The following is a 17,186-nucleotide window of genomic DNA, read 5'->3' on the forward strand; positions in this document are numbered from 1 at the left end:
CCTGTTTGCGCATCACTTCAGCATACAAAGCCTTATCTGCCGATCGCGAGTATTATGAGCTAATTATCTCATTTTACCTCATGCTTTTATCCCTGAACGGTCAACTCGTTTTCTCTCATTCAATGGATTCGGAATCGGACACCTCGGGTTGTCAATCAGGGTTCAAGATTTGCATGGTAAAATAATAGCCGCTGAATTCTTGGACAGGTTTGCATTTCTGTGAGGGCGGTCACGTGGTCGGCGCGCGGACCAATCAGCGCGCCGCATGGACATTTGGTATGTATGCATACGGAACGTGGGTGGCTGGCTTCACATTTCCACAGACTGAAAACCAGCGGTCGGACCTCTCACGCTCTGGACCGAAATACGCCACATTTACTGCGATCAGGGGACGACTGAGGACCACAGCAGAGTTGTAGAGGTAGGATGTATCCGAGAAGAGACTGTTGGCGGTGATTGGAACTCGTGAGCCGCGGGAGAACCGGAATCGGGAGAGACTCGGGCGAGCGGCGGCCCAACATGGCGGCTGCGTTGTTGTCCTTGCTCCGCTGGGCCTTTGTTGTACTCGCGGCCCTTCTGTCGGCCGGAGCCGATGCCCAGAACACCCAGTGTCCCTCCGAGTGCTCCTGTCAGGGATTCCTGGTGGACTGCAGCAATCGGAGGCTTCGCCACATCCCGACGCGGCTGCCCAGCTGGGTCCAGATTCTGTAAGTTTCCGCCAGAGGTCATGTTTTGAGTGCCCAGTCACCCCTGGTTTTGTGCATTTTAATGAGTAGACAAACGCCTTACACACTAGTGTTAGAAGTGTTACAGACAGATATCCCAATTCCACAACTCCTCAAGCACATGTAGGGCGTATTTGCGAAGTTATAGGTACTATAGTAAGTGTGTACCGAGCACCAAAAGTCAGCGATCTAGCGTTCCCGGTTTCGGGGCATTCTTGAGAGGGCTCTATGAATAATTAATCACTCAGGCAAACCTGTTTACCCCACCAACCGATGCGAGTCGAAATCTTTCCCCCAGCCGGCGTTTTTCGATCTAAATCCCTGGTCAGAAGGTGTAGGGACTTAGGAGTTAGTTCGTAAGGCCGCGCGGCCGGGCCCTTGTGTTGGGCGAGCCGCCACGGTTTACCAGTGCCCCCTTTCAAGAAGCAGTTTGAAGAGCTGGTTCTGTACTTGAAAGGTCAGGCCCGTGCTCCCACTGCGACTCCGATCGTCCTGGTTCAAAAATCCACGACGTTTTCTCCTCCTCAGTTCCCCCCAAAACCGCGGGATCGTGCTTTAGTTCTAAACCTTGCTCCTCGGGCCACGCAAGTCGCGAAGTAGGTCGCTGTAAGCGCGGTTGAGGAGTCGGTAGCACGCGACAGATGCGAAAGCCATTTGGAGTGATTACATTGTTACTGTTCGCAAGGGTCTCTTTGATACACACTGAAGTTACCGTGGAGGGACCACAACGTCTAGCACACAAGCTTCCCGAAACGTATTTCCCACGCTGTACCCAAATGTCAAAGCGTTAAATAAAGGCCAGGGGGAAACAGCTAGATCATTGTCAGAAAATAAACTCGACTGGAACACATTTAGACGGCAATATTTCTGGTATTCAGGGCACCAGTAGGTTCATCTGTCTGTCGCTTGACAGTTCAACAATGAGGAAAAAAGGCATGAATAGAAACAAATAATCTCCAAAGCTTGAAACATTCGCAAGCAGACACAACGGTAGTCAGGCCGCCCCTCAAAAACCCAGCATTTTCTAAAATTGATGGCGTTTTCGGTAAGGTCCAATATGTGTCTGTAAACGTTACTGATTTAGGACGGGGCTGACATAAAACTGCTGTGGGGTAGATTCTAGACGCAACTACTGCGCCCAAGGTGATAAACCGGAATATTGTGCCGAGCTAGCTTTCCATTTCGCTCGTCAATCCGCCCTAACCCCGTTACTGCTCGGAGCAATGTAATATCAGTGTATTGCAGCCGTTCCCTCGCTCATAATCTTTCGGTGAGCCCACAGTTGAGGTATTATCAATAATTGGCTAAGAGCTTGGGCAATTTTTTTATTTGTTCCCTGACCTCACGCACACCTTTACCTGTGTGAATGCGAAATTGCAGTATAAATGACGGAAAGTGGACGTATTTGGTAATCGCTGCTGTGACACATCAGTAATGGTGTGTAATTTTTTTCCTGCGTGAGCCCAAGACTGAGTTTTTCCCTTATTTTCTTTCCCACCACAGGGAGCTACAGTCAAATCAGATATCCACAATCCCTGAGGACGCTTTCAGTGGACTAGACAACCTTCAACAATTGTGAGTAACCGTCTAATTCCACCACACTTTTTTTTGCCTGAGTACTCCCCGCTAGGTCATTATTGGCTTGTGGAATTATTAATTTACGAGCAGAAATTGAGTTGGGGGTGGGAACAAGTGGTCTTGGACAATTTGCCCAGTGGTTTGGGGGCTCTTGGGATGTCAGGGTGCGTGTTTTAGTGACGCTGCTTTGATGATCGGAGCCCCGACTGAGTCTTTGTGTTGGCGATCGCAGTCCAGAATCTCGTTCCATCACAGTGAGTGGACGGGTGCAGGTGGTTTAGCGCCAGGGATTGCATAGATTTGCTGCATCCAACGCAATCCCACGGAATTCTTGATTTGTGAAATTTTAATGGAAATTTTTAAAGTAGTGTCAGGTATACTGACTGGGTTGCTACACTGGGGGATATTGACTCAGACACACGGTAGCCATAAAAATCCCACCGACTCAATGATTAGGTGATATACTCTGAGGAGTAAAAGTGGCTGTGGTTTTGCCCTTTGTTTTAGTGGATGGAGTGTAACCTTACACTGTGTTGTACTTTGGAAGGAGATTTGGTGTTGAACTTGGGTGACTCCGCAGTTGTGTGGATCTGTAGTTCACTGCTCCTGTGTTTAAGGGATATAGGCGGGATTACGGTAAATTCCCCACAACCGATAGATTGCATGATCCCCGGACAAATCCTACGGACACAAATTTAGGGGAGATGTCGACACAGGTCCCCCTCACGAAACCGTAGTACCGAATTAGAAGTTGCCTTATGCGTCACAAAGCAGAAAGGGGACACCGTCCCGGAGAATGGAAGTTGAGAGGACTGGGCTGTTGTGTAAAGCGTCACATTGGGCACAGCTGCAACTTACCACGCCGCCACGCTATTCTGTTCCACATGCATTGTGGCTCTGGCCTTTTGGTGACGGTTAGCCCGACCCCTATTGCCCTTGTTCTTTTTGTGCTAAGAAAACATGCAGCTTTATTTGATTAAGCATCAGTTTTGCTTGGAATGCAAGTGTCAACACTTCTCTTTTGGCAGGAGGGTTTGGGGGGATGGGCTCCCCGCTCAGGACTTTTCCATCCCTCCGATTCCAAGGTACATGACCCTGTGTTAACGAAGTGGCAAACATGCAGGAGTATCTATAGGCATTTGTCATGCAAGGCAACAAAAGAGTACTGGGAAGCCGCCCCAGCATGGATACAGAACAAAGGGATCAATGAAGTTGAAATAAAAAAAGACACATCAATACACCATTGTTGCCATCTTGCTGTCTGGGCTTTCTCATATTTCTTATATTCTCAGTACCGATGTTCAGTTGTTGCCTGCTGGGGTGTATATGTGTGTTCACGTATGCATGAGAGAATCATCCCACGCAGATCAAACTGCCTCGCAAAGTGAGAGTCATGCTGTAATGATCCAAAATATTCCCAGGCAGCGCCAAATGCACTTTGTAATTTAGGAAATCCCTGGAAGGCTAGGTGTTATGAAGTGGAGCTGTTCAGTATTCCCTCTACATAAGACTAACTTGTGCAGTAAGAAGTGAAATATATGAGATCTCTTCCCCCCTGTTGTAATTTACAAAGGGAAAGGAAGCATTTTCCTGCATGGTAATTTCAAATTTGTGTGAGAATTCAGATGCCGGGCGAATTTGCATGCAAATGCGTTCCCCCTTTTGTAAATTCAGACATGTGTATTCGAGACCATATCCGACTGGAAGCCTTACAAATTAATGCACATCATGTGTATTGCCCAAAGATTATTCCACACCACCAGCATGTCTCATAGAGGGAATTTTGATGTTCTTGGTGACCTAGTTTGGGTGAGTTTGATAGCTATACTGAAGTTTAGCCAGATCGTATTTACATTAGGAGTAGCCCTGCTCAGCCGAGGGTAGAGGACCAGCCAACGTAACAATTCTGGGTTTGTTGTGGGAAAGGAAAGGCACAAGCAGATGAAAGCAGGCCATATTTAGATGGAATGCATCTTGTTTAGGTTTGTCTAGCTCTCTGTTTGAGGTGTGTAGTGTCCCAATTAATTAGGCATGTAAAGCGAACCAAGGCGACCCCAGATCTGATAAGATAGGAAATAGTTATGGACACTTTGTAAGCGTTTGTATACAAAGTGGGGGCACTTGTGACAGGACCTACTCCATTGTCACTTGAAAACCAATGGGGCTTTTCCGAGTGGAAAAAAGTGAAACTTGTCTGCAAGTTGTTTATAATTGGTGAGAAAATGACGGATTTTAAACGCGGGGAAGTTTATGATTTGTTTCTATTGACGGATTTGTTGTTAGTCTTTGTTGAATTGGTAGGGGGGAAGGGAGGTGCAAATGAGGTGTGAAGTAATTGGTGCTGTTAAAGAGTATAACACTTTTTAGTGTTATAAATAGGAAGTAGTGTGTGTTTTTTTGTATGTTACTAGACTAATGTTTCTGACACTAAACATTTTCATTTGATTTTGTTCAGCGTAGCCTTGTGTAGAAGTTCTCTGTTCTGGATGGCATGGCTTTTATTTGTGTAACTTTTTGGTCTTTGCAAGGGCAACAAAATAGGCTTTGTTCTCTCTGTTGGCAAGGACCAACAGTCTAAAACATTTTAACTTCAGTGCGTCACCGCCAGAGCTAAGCCTTTTACAAATATTGCCTTGCAAGAAATTCAGGTACTCCTGGAATGTTTTCTTGGGTCGATACATACTTTGTAGTGTAACGAGGCCCGTGAGTTGTTATGCTGGTAATGCAATGACGAATTGTTAGCAATTTTTATTTTTCCCTCATTCAATAAAGTTTTGCCCATTTGTTACAGTAATATTTGCCATTGGTAATTGCTTGTAATAAATACTGATGGCATATTTTGCATCATAACACAAAACTTTCCCAGTTTTCCCGATTTATGGACCTTCCTAACCGATATCCCCGAAACTTGTCGTTGATTTACTATAATTGTTTTAGACTCTGCTCATATGTGTATTGATTTTTGTGGATAAAAATGCATCGGTGGATGTGCTTGTCATTTGTTGTCTGCCTAAGTATTCCAATTTTCTCTTTGGACAGAGGCTATCTGTTTTCTCCCTCATGTGGATAGCGATTCTGGTCTGCCGGGGCCATCAATGATAAGATACAAGATTTCCCGTAGCAAAAACCATGCTGCTATCCGGCGTAATTACCCTCGCAACATACATCAAGTCTCGTAAATGTCACTGCCACGTTCGCCGGCGATTGCTTTCCGCGGTGCTAACGTTTACGTAATACCCTTTTGCGATTGTGTTGGGGGGAGTGGACTGATTGTCGGACGAAGGTATCACATCTGTCGAAGGCAGCCGGTCTGATTAAACCAGGAAAATGAGGTGTGGATGATATTGGCAGTAAATTAAATTTCCTGTATTGGAGGCGGGAGGAAGACAATTAGGTGTTGGACATTTGTCACCGATCTCGTGATGTTTCCATTGATTTTATCGCTGTTAGAGCCAGGCTGCGCATTGATTGCTATTGTCTCGTGCAGCGTAAAATGGTCACCTTTACATACTGTATGGTGTCACTGAAATGTCTTCAGAGTGAAGTTTTCTTGTAAGGAACTAAAGGAGGCAATTTTCTACACTTACAAATAGGGATACGGATAAATTTCTGGCAATGCCAAGACTAACAGTCATTTCTAGGAAGGCTTAGGGTTATTGGCAAGTCTTGATGTTTGAATAGCTATTGGTCAGAAATAGCCTAAAAACTGCAAACCCAGCAAGGATTGTTTTGGAAGAATGACTTTGATCATCATATAATTGGGTAGAAGTGATATATTCTGCGTGTGTATTCGTCTGTAATAATTATAATTCCCCAGTGGTGCAATTGTCTATTCTATTATTATCCAGTAACTGCATACGTCTGCTCCCAATACTTGTTTCTGAATATGCACTTTTATTATTATGAGCAGTAATTGTCCTCCATGCAGTTACCTAGTCTTTCACAAAAGCAGTAGTTTTATGAGTCATGTTTGTGGTTAGATTATATCGACATAGAAGAGAACTTGATTTTGTAATAGGAAATTGGCCATTTCCCATGTGATAATGCATATCATTGTGGTGGCCTCTGGAATTTGCATCAAAATCAGATGCCTAACAATGCCTTCTGTTCCAAGATTTTAGTATGTGTTTTGCATGTCAATGGGTCTATTCTGCTGCATATGCTTGTGCAATAAAGTGACCAAATGTTCCCGAAGCTTTCTCTTGCGTCACATATTTTGTAGACATCTTACCCATAGCTGTTTTGTGTTATGTTATAAGAAAAGGACAGAACAGTTGTTTCTAGTTGGTAGTTGAGCGTTTGAACTGTTAGGCCATACATTTTGATGTGTTGCTACTTTTGAAACTGCTGTGAAATATAGTCTTGTCACCGCTGGTCAAGCCAAACCTTCACTTTGTAGCGCCCTCAGTGATGTGCAATTGTAGGAGGATTAGTTGTTTCACTGGCATTTAATTAAAGGCGAAACCCGATCCCTTCCCAAGTTTCCCCTTGCTTTGTAAAGCTGGCTGGATGGGGCCACGACTGTCACAAAGGAAAGGCCAACTTCAGAGACTGTGCTGAATGCCTAGAAACTTCTGAATTACGACTTCTGGCCCTCGCGCATTCTTTCATGTTCCCAGCAGATGGGGGGAAAACGGGCGGGAAAACGTCAGCTTACCATCGCTTTGACCTCTCAGCACTTCTAGCAGGGCAGTGCAAATATCAAAGGCTTACTTCGCTGATCGGAGCCATCTTCAAATATTTGTTTGTGTCGTTTCACCACCAGTTTTTGCACCCCGGGTATGAGTCCGCATCCCCGCGCCAACTTTCGCGTGTGTGGAGATAGGCTTAGAGCACGGAATCCGTGGACGTGTTTGCTCGCGATGTTTGCGGGGCTAAATGGGACCCGCGGCAGGGTCAACAGAAACTTCCTAAATTTAATTTCAATTCATCATGCTGGTAGGAAGGTTTGTCACCGCGACGTGTCGGCCACAAAAAAAAAAAGAAAAGTCGGTTGAGCGAGACTCCGGCCTCCTCAAGCAGAACTCTCCTGGCCTGTACCAATATGTGGTGTTTGGCCGTTTGTGTCTGGAGTGCAGGTTTACCTGGGAGTGTGGCGGTGGGGGACTTTGACAGGGGTCAGGGTTAACATTCTTACAAGGCGACTGCCTTCAGAAAAGCATCCCCTAGCCAGCGCAGAAGTTTACATGTTGTAGCTAGCCGACTCTACTGGGTATTCACCTCCCATTTTGGCTAACGTGGAGGGCCTGTTTTCCAATCTCGGAGACCCATTTGCCATCACCTCGGCGCTGATGCTCTCTCACATGTTTCCTCTCAGCACTGGTTACATCAATAAACACAACAGAAACTATGCAGTAGTTTCCAAGGTGGGGAGGAATGACTGTCCTTTGGAGAACGTTCCAAATGGTGGAACCATCTGCCGGATGGCACACCTTTTTTCCCCAACCTCCACTTTTGGGAATTGCCAATGAATCAACCGTTTCTTCCTTGCAAAACGGGAGGTACAATCTGGTGGACCGCACATTTGGCAGACTGAACAGTTCTTTATATATAGCCGTGGTATGTTAAGCACTGTTGCACATGTATTTGTTCCAACTTGTTCCTTTGACTCTTACACCAGCTGATAAGATTACACAGTGTCCGGAGGCAAAAACTCGGTTTTAAAATAGCCTACTCCAGGAAGAAGCTTGATTATGCATAGGTCTTTAGCTTTGAGCTGTGCTGTAGTATTTACATTGCATTGCAGGGTCTAGACTTTTGCTGGTTATCAGGCAGAGGTGTCAGACCTCGATAAGGAGGGTTTCTTCTGTACAGACATCTCACACTTGGCTGCTTACCAACTGGCAAGTGTTTAATTTCTTGCGCAGAGACAGGTCCGTGACCTGTGCAGAGCCCACATCTGGTCCAGGATTAGGAGCTGCAGCTTCTCTTTCAGTGGTGGAGAATATTTCACTCCGACAGAGTGGTTGAGACTTGAGAGCCAGCGCGGCCGCAGAGGTGTCGAAAATTACAACCTCGCGAGCTGCCTTGGCCTTGATGTAACTCTTAGCGATATAGGAGCCTGAGTTGTTATTATGTTTGTAAGAAATGCTTATAACTCTGGAAAAAGTTTCTGTTTGCAGATTATTGACTGTAAAGTAACTCTTTATCTGTAGGAAATGACCAATTTTCTGGGAAAACACGTGACCATCCCCAAAAAGAAAATGTTTTACTTTTATTGGTACAAATATGTTTTTAAAAAAAAGGAAGAAAATAGAAGACCTATTTAAGTGGTCAAAATCAGGAAAAACTGCCCAAAGTTCATGTTCGTGCTTCATCAGAATGTCATGTCTGTACTATTTGCCCTGAATGTCATTTATACTGTGGTGTAGACATGTCCTTTACAGGGTATATCCATCTTCCTAACATCTCCACGGAGCTCAAACGGCTCAGGTCTGCGGAGTTCTAACTTGCCTGTATGCCAAGGGTGGATTACTCAAGGCAGAAATCTAATGAAAGCATGGCTTACAATATTGCGACGTTCGGTTGACAATTTGCGATATCAAGTTCTGTTATCTACTGGAAATATGCTTGGTATTAGAAATTGCTTCTAGTTATTAATAATAGCAGGAGACCCCCGGCTATATTTGGTGCGTGTGCTGTCATATGGCGAGTGATTGAAGTAGATTATAGGTTTGGATGTCATTGTGAGAGGTGTTGCCTCTTGCCTATGGAGCATGAATTTTTCATTTAAAACGATCGGGCTGCCAGCCTGTCACGCAAGTCGCATTGTGACCTTCGCTCTGGTGGCATATCTAAATGGTTAACAACAAGAGCAAAATAGACTTCACTTCAGACAATAGTTTCATTGTTACTGTATCATTTTGCTGGACATGGAGTCTAGTCGAATTTTTTTATATTTTTACATAAGTTTAAAAAGGTATTGTTCTTTTGATGGATCATTTTTGCATGAAAGATTGGCATGACAAAGTGTAGTTGAGCCTGTCTATTCCAAGCGTTGGGTAGTCATTATATCATTGGACAGTAACCCATTGTATGGCATCTGTCCAAAAAAATTTCTCAACAAATAGTCAGCACCAGAGGTGGAAGAGTGAATTTATCATGTGAAAGGGGGTGTGAGAAAGACGTTTGCATGTAAGTGTGGGTTTTATTTGTCAATAAATATTCGTCTTGTTCAAGTGCACTTCAAAGTCCGTCCCATTCAGTGCTAAGCCCGCCTATTGATCGACAAATACCTGATAAAAAATGGTCTATTGTCTATTGAAAGTGAATATTTATGACCGAAAATTGTACTTGCAAAACATTATTTGAAATGCTAGAAAAGCAAGTTTGTATTGAGTTTTGTAACTGGCAACATCTGATTGTATCTCTATCAGTTGCAGTTTGTTGCGAGCAACTGCATAAAACTTGTTGGAAGTCCATAAAAGTAGTTGGGACTCATAAAACAGTTTTATCTAAAATCCCTGTGGTTTAGCACTGGGGTGCTAAGCATGTGTATTTATCCTGTTTCTTTTTTACTGCTTGGAAAGACAATAACTGACAAGGCTAGGAAGTCCCAACCGTGACTGTTTACAGTTTGAATTTACACATCTTTGAATTTATTTTGTCTTTTCCTAGTTCAGTGTAATGGTGTGGCAGTTGTTACCTTACAACTATGTGATTCAGCATGCAAACAAGTTCTTGCTTTTGAAACTGCTGTGAAATATAGTCTTGTCATTGAGATTCAGCGAGCGAAGAAGTTCTTGCACTGTCATTACAATTCCAAGTGAGTAGTCCACAACCTTTGAAGTATTTTTTTTGCTACCGATCGATATACAGCATATGGTTTTCTGCTTCACATAGCTGTAAAAGTTAGCCATTGCTTAAGTTCAGCTCTCTTTGGCAGAGAGTATTATGCTGAACCATCTCTGAGGAAGTCAAGTGCAGTACTGTGTGGATACACTTGAAAGCATTTGCAATTTATCGGGGGACCGGAGTCAGCCGTCTTGGCACAGGCTCGGCATGTCTGATTGCAGAGAGAGACTCCTAAATAGCAGGTACAAATCCGGCATGGGGGTGTATTTGACGCAATTGAATCCTTTGTGTGGAGAAAGCGAGAAAACGGCTCTCCTAATGCATTAATGTCTCCGTCATCTGCCAAGTATTCACGCTGACGTCATATCGGAACCGCCGCAGAATCGCAAAGATTATCCCCGCGATTCAGTTCCAATTCTGGAACCCGCATTTCCGCAATTCTGAGATGGCCATTTTGAATGCACGGATAAGACCCAAAATAGATGTTTCCCCTGCACATTCACATTTGTGGAATTTGTCGATCGGATGCCGCCGTATTGTGTCAAGACTTCAAAGAATAAGAACATCCTTTGCAGCTGTTGAGCCGACAAATTCCACCTACCTGTAAATCACATAAAAAGCCGCTTATTACAGAACACCCGCGACAATACCACAGTGTGCACCTGTGTCAAAGGGTGTAATTTTTGGCCAGGAAAAGGCAATAATTTTGTGTTTCATTATGTATTGCCGAAGGTTTTGCCACCGGCTTGCTTGTTAATTACCTCGTTGACTGTCAGTACAGGAATGCATTTGTATGCAAAACGTTTGTGGTAGATAATTGGCAAAGGTGATAATTAATTTGACAGGAATGTAAATATGTATAAGTTGTTGAGTAGGCTTGTATACCCTGGCACTTTGGGCATCTGTTGATGTTACACCAATGTGAATTGACTGGAAAAATGCAGATGTTGTTACACAAAGCTTGCAAAATTTGTTCACCTTTACTTTAAAATAGTGGCTTATGAAAATGCTCAATGAAATAACTTCAGGAAATCGCCTTGAAAAACCTCAAACATGCGTCACACTGATGTTTAGCAAAAGCAAAGAGTAGTGTTGGAAGACCATGTATATACAACAATGTATACTTCGCTTGCATAACAATGATTTGACCCTTTTAAAAAGGCCTCCAACTCTCCCAGCCTTGTTTTTCGTGAGCCCGGGGTAATATATATCAGTTTGCATGGTTGCCCTTTGAATGAAGTAGAGTATAGACCTATACCCCGCCAATGTTTGCTCCCACGAACCTAGAATACAAAAGAGACATCCTCACAGATTCCAACATTCCGACAACGGTCACAGTGATCCAAGTATTTTCAAGGATTTTTTGTGGGAAGTTTTGGCAGATCTCATCAATAAAATGCTTTTAGAGTTAATCCAGGGCACAAATGTTACGGTACACAATGTGCAGTGCAATACTAATGAGGCAGTTTATACTGTTTGGGGCTGCAGACTCTGTATAGGCACTCTGTATTAGGACTCTGCTGTAGTGAGGTGAGTGCTAGAGAGAGCTGTGCTGTGCATAAAAATGATCAGGGATCCGTCCCATAGATAACATTACCACTAATAAGTTTGTGAAGGTAAATCTGTGTAATATGTAATCTTGTAGAATTGGCGATGAGCTGGATAAGACACCAAATTGTTGGCATCATCGCGGAGCTCATCAAATTTTTATCCAGAAACAAGACGCGTAATCGAATTTGCAACCGCCGGGTCCATCTTAACGGGATCGCGAGTGAAAATTGACGAAATGATTTGTGAGACTTCCTAATGCAATTACGCAGACGGGGGATGTGATAAGCGGGTTACGGGCCGGCGGGCGACGGTAATGCCGTTAATATCATATTTCCCAAATTTCTAGCTCCTCTTCGGAGTCAAACGGTGTTTGTTGTACAACCTGGCGATTTGGTCGGGTCGCAAAGTTCGTTCGTGTTGGTCGGCAGTTTGGTGATACCCCATCTGTCCTGGCTGTGCGGAAGTCAGGGAAACCGGGGAGGGGTTCAGGCATCCCCAAACACTTGACGAGAGACACCTGCCCACCACGGCCAGGTGAGGGTTTTCCGTCAGCCCCGCCGGCCGTAAAAAAACCTTAAAGTACCGTCAACAATCCCCAAACAGGTGTGCTGAAGTGGATGTCAAGTGTGGGGAATAAATCTGACCAGTTTGTTTTCATTGAAGCTTCCTGCGTTGCCAGTATATTACCAGGGTGGGAGGGGAGTAGCTGGCTGTTTTGTTGGCGACTTGACTTTGGCTAGCACCCGCGCAGAGTGCAGTCGTCCAGCACGTGTTATCTGTGAATAGGCTATAGAGCCTGTTTGGTCAGGTGGTATGGAAGCAGGCTTGTTTGAACACTGTCAAGGCCCTGCTTGTAGACCTGCAGCAATTCTAATTGGTGGGACAAAGGACCCAGATAAGAAGGGCCTTGTATTGCCATTCCTTCTTTCATTTGTAACACGTTCACAATGCCTCTTTTCTCCACGGGCAGGTAGTTGGGGCACGTTGGCAACTTTCTTGTGACTCGCTCCAGCCCACAATATACACTTCAGCTAAGCCTTGTGTTGGCTCTGGGTGTCACGTTCACATTGCCTGGCATTGACTGAGGGTGTCAGTGTGTTGTTTATGATAGGTGAAGATGTGAAACATGTGGTCTATCTCCCTGAAAAGCGTTGTGTTTCCGCCATTGTGGCGGTCGGATTGTTACCTGCTTTCGCAGAGTACAGGTGTGTATTGCCCAGAACAAGTTTACCTTTGCCTCCTCTGTCTATTTGAACACGACGATACTGCCCCAAGCGGTCCACAGTAAATATGCCTGATTTGGGCCATACACACAGAGGTATGTGTTGCGAAGGAACCTATTTTGCGCCTTCCTGCAGTTTGCCCAGGCTACCAAACAGTCGCGGCATGTCGCGGCGAATACTTGCCGCTCGCAGTTAGAGGGTCAGACTATCAGATCGACTGGAGATAAGGCCGGTAAACCGGCAGCCAGACGAAACAAAGCGTACAATATGCGTGAAGATCTTGATTACAACAACAGTGTTCTATCTTTATTAAACTGTTCCCCTCGCTTCTGTCTGTTAATCCTTGTGTCCTTAGGCAGATAAGGAGAAGTACTAAGGAGCAAACTGGCTTCTGTTAGCCTGTCCAAGGTTTGATATTGGGTGAATAAGGGGGCGATAAAGTATCTAGCAGCCAAACCTAGTGCGGTACTCAGGCAAAATGAATAATTTATTCAATGATAGCAATGTTATATTATTTGTCTATATTTACATGGCATATCTATTTCTGCATTGTGTCGTTAAAACTGTATCTTCATGTTATTTGTCAGTATTTTGAGTAACTGTTTTCCGTGTATATCGTGTTGATTATGTGACGTTATCAGGTGATTGATGTAAGTTACAAAACGGCGTGTACAGTGTAACCTCTTTGACATTGAGTCGGTTGTTCACTCAATATGCTGGAAGGTAGAAAAGGGTGGGGTTTTAGCGGGTACGATATCTATCATTGTCAGCTGTCGCCTCATCAGTCATGGGGCTTTATTACCCCTGGGGCATTACCTTTTTACGACACGCTAGGGAAGAAATGCTAATTTATGTGAGATTCCCATCCTAGGGTAATCCATCATGCCTGACCTTTTTTTTTTTCTCTCTTCCTTTCTTCCCATTTCACAGAGATCTGAGCAATAACCAGTTGAGAATACTAAATGCCAGTGTGTTCCGAGATCTCAAGGGACTGCGGGAATTGTAAGTAGCTCACTTTCATCATTACCTCCTTTAGGCCACACCAATTTAATTTCTTGGTTAACGGATTTTTCTAGAAAAATAATGGAGCGGGCGGGCGAAAAATAAATAAAAATAAAAACAGGCTTGGGCATCCTATTATGGCCCAAAATGGTACGATAGGAGCCATGAAGGCAACACACCAGGCTGGGTTAAAATTCAAACATTGAATTTTGAACTTTTAATCAAACCACTGCAATGATAGATGGGAAAATTGTAACAACTAGGAAGAAAAGGACTTTCCTCAACTGTTGGGGGCAAAATATGAGCATTTTTCAGTTGATTCAGGACCAGAATCAAATTTTTATTTTTTTTGCAAATCAGAAAAAAACGAAGAGGCGAATCCGAGAACCAACAAATTAAATTGGTGTGGCCTTACCTACCTTTGTATCCACTGCGGTGCGTTTTGATTGATCCGTGATGCGAGCAGGTTATTCATCAAATGCGTACAAGGTTTCCCTTTACATCGTAAAAGAAAATGACACATGTTATTGCGCTCCAAAGTTCAGGGTGCAGCGGGCTAGTCCAAGGGCAGGAGGGGAAAAGGGGGGGGGGGATTGGAGAATACCGTCTGTTTTGTTCTAGCGAAGACCAAGGCCAAGGGCATATTGGAAAACATATCCCAGTGATCCGTTAGCATATCCCATAATGGAGTCTAGTTCTTTTGGTGCTTACAAAATCATTTGTGGAAAAAAAGGGGTACTGAGGCAGGGAAAGCGGTGTGATCCATATCGGCCCATGTACACTGACCCTACGTCTCACCACACTTCACACGGCTCAGAACATTTTCTAACCGTCAGGTCCCTATCCCTCCGTCCTTTCTCGGAAGTATTTTTTCCCCGGCAATGGCGGGTCATTAGGCGGACCCAAGGGTGACATCCCGTTTTATGGATCGGGTTTCCCGATTTACCCCCACCGCTCGCTCGCTCGGCGTTCGGAAGGCGAGCACGCCAGCCGTATGATTGGGGTGACCGGCGGAATGGCTTACAATGGAGCGGGGGTCAGGGGTCAAACGAAGGGTTGCGGAATAATCCTCAGACAAGGCCTTGGTGGGAAGATAAAGCGCATTTAATCTGGGACTAAGCTCAGTTATAACCAATATTGGTTTGTATCACAATATGGTGTGATTGATCGTTATTGTGCATTTATTATATGCATTCAAAATGGGCTGTTCGAATATGCCATCAGAAAATTCAAATACTCCTTGGTCACAGTAATTCGGAAAGACAGTGACAGAATTTATTGAAATTCATCGGTTTCATTGAATTTGGTAACAGCTATATACATACCTTCTCTTCTAATTCTAGAAATTTTACATGGAGAAAATAAATTATTATTCAAGACCAGTGCTGTAGAAAATCTGGGCAGCCGAGAATTCGCTATTTGCAGAAGAAACTGTTACAGGCCGCGATTCGCCGGGTCTACTACCAGATTGTGATGCCAGTGTGGCTGCGTATCTTTTATTTTCTGATTATTGGACGCCGGCATCATTTAATGACTCCCTGATGTCTTCCCCATTACTTGGTATGTATGGACGGGGAGTCTGGCCAAGAGTGGGATCCTCTGTAAGGCAATCATATCCCAATCAAGGGGGTAATACATACTGATATAGGCTTACGGCCGCACCAGGATGGAGTGCCCCGCAGCTTTGTAAAGTGGGCCCGAACGCTTTTTCCCTAGGCTATATTTCATGTCCTCCTTGGCGGTGTCCGTCCGAGGTCACACCGAGTGGTCAAGTCGAGAGGATTGGGCCGCCCGGCTATCGATTGGCTATCCGAGCCACATTCTAAATCGTCCAATTTTGCCGAGGGTAATTTGGGAAGAATTGCGCGATGTCAGCCATTTGGACAAGTTTCCAATATTGTTGGTATCCTGGCGGCGTCAGGGTGCCTGGCACCGGGGCCCGGGAACAGGTGGCCAAATGACCACTAATTTCCACAGTCGCACTTCAGGGTATTTGGGGAATTGCCTGTGGTCAGCGAAATCCTCCGATTCCCCCACTGCATCTGATTCTGAAAGACAGGAAAAATGCTTAGACATTTGCAAGCTTTTTGGTAGTGCCATTATATAGCCAACAACATGTGTGAAGGATATAAAATAACAGAACAAAGCATGTTTCTTTTTTGTCTGTCTTAAAATATATAGCTACTAGCCCTGTAGGCATTGATCTGTTTTATCTTGTATGCATTTGTCATGCCTGGTTATCTGGACATATACCAGGAAACATTCTTAAAGTGTGTGTCTTTTCGTTTAACTATTCATATCAGTCAATGTTACCGTCTGACATTGAGTCTCCTCTCTGAACAAAACCTGCCTTCACGAATATCTCACAGTCCTTGGCGCGGCCATTAAATTTTCATAGCTTTTGACCTTATGTTTCCACATGTTCTAAAGATGAGTTATGAAGCTGGAGGGCAAAGTCATCGATCATGCGCCGTCTGAACATTGAAGAACAAAGATGAAAGATATTTATAAGATGTAACAAAGAATTGAAAAGATGTTGAATGTGCTTGTGGTAACTGTACTTAATGTGTCTTTTTTTTCTATCTGTTTTTTTGCAGGAAAATTGACCACAATCATCTGACGGAATTCGTGAATGTTGGCGCCTTTGCTCCAAACCTCACCGTTCTTAGCCTGTAAGTATAACATACATTATTAAACTTAGAAGTATCTTTATATACCGTCATGACTTATTCAGTATCAAGGGGTGGGGAGCAGTTGTTGAAAATAACCAGCTGGTATCAGTTTTCGAGACGTAACCAAAAATGTGTATTTTTGCCCTTACTAAAACCCATACAAAATTGCATTTTGGCAAACATTATACATGCAATTTCAAACATACACAACTAGTAATATATCATGAAGTCAGTAGTAAGCTCAAAAGCTCCTAAGCAATATTATACAGACACAATTGAACCCCTATCCTGATTTTTATTTCAGTCTGCAAAATTGCAGGTTGCTTCTGCAATATTGAAAATGTCTCTGCAAAATGCAGACTGCAGATGGGTATTTCTAACACTAGCCTAGACAGGCTAAACAGTAGCTGTCCAGCCTTGATGCCCAGTGGCATGTGATAAACTCACCTTTTATGCACCACTTCATAGCAGAATCCCCCCAGGATACTCAGCTATAGTGATGCTCCCTGGCATTCCAGCACAGCCCAGCAGGGAGTAGTAGCTAGGGGAGCTTGGTGCTGACCACCTGCAAAAACTACGGCCCATCAATCATCAGGCACATCTCAAGAAACCCAGGGGGGTCATGATCTCCTGGATTTGGC

At 44.2% G+C, this 17,186-nt stretch overlaps 1 protein-coding gene across 2 annotated transcripts in view; it reads left to right on the top strand.

The window, feature by feature from the left end:
* The first annotated feature begins 282 nt into the window (after positions 1-282).
* The window catches only part of LOC109471760 (leucine-rich repeats and immunoglobulin-like domains protein 3), a 48,587-nt gene continuing 31,683 nt past the window's right edge, over positions 283-17,186 (top strand). For both annotated transcript variants that reach the window (XM_019771119.1, XM_019771127.1), the window contains exons 1-4: positions 283-707; positions 2,229-2,300; positions 13,802-13,873; positions 16,471-16,545. In XM_019771119.1, the coding sequence (XP_019626678.1) occupies positions 520-707; positions 2,229-2,300; positions 13,802-13,873; positions 16,471-16,545 (407 nt within the window). In that variant the 5' untranslated portion in view covers positions 283-519. The remainder of the gene's footprint in view (positions 708-2,228; positions 2,301-13,801; positions 13,874-16,470; positions 16,546-17,186) is intronic.

This window comes from Branchiostoma belcheri, unplaced genomic scaffold (genome assembly GCF_001625305.1).
Source record: "Branchiostoma belcheri isolate BF01 breed outbred unplaced genomic scaffold, Haploidv18h27 scaffold10, whole genome shotgun sequence".
NCBI classification, from domain to species: domain Eukaryota; kingdom Metazoa; phylum Chordata; class Leptocardii; order Amphioxiformes; family Branchiostomatidae; genus Branchiostoma; species Branchiostoma belcheri.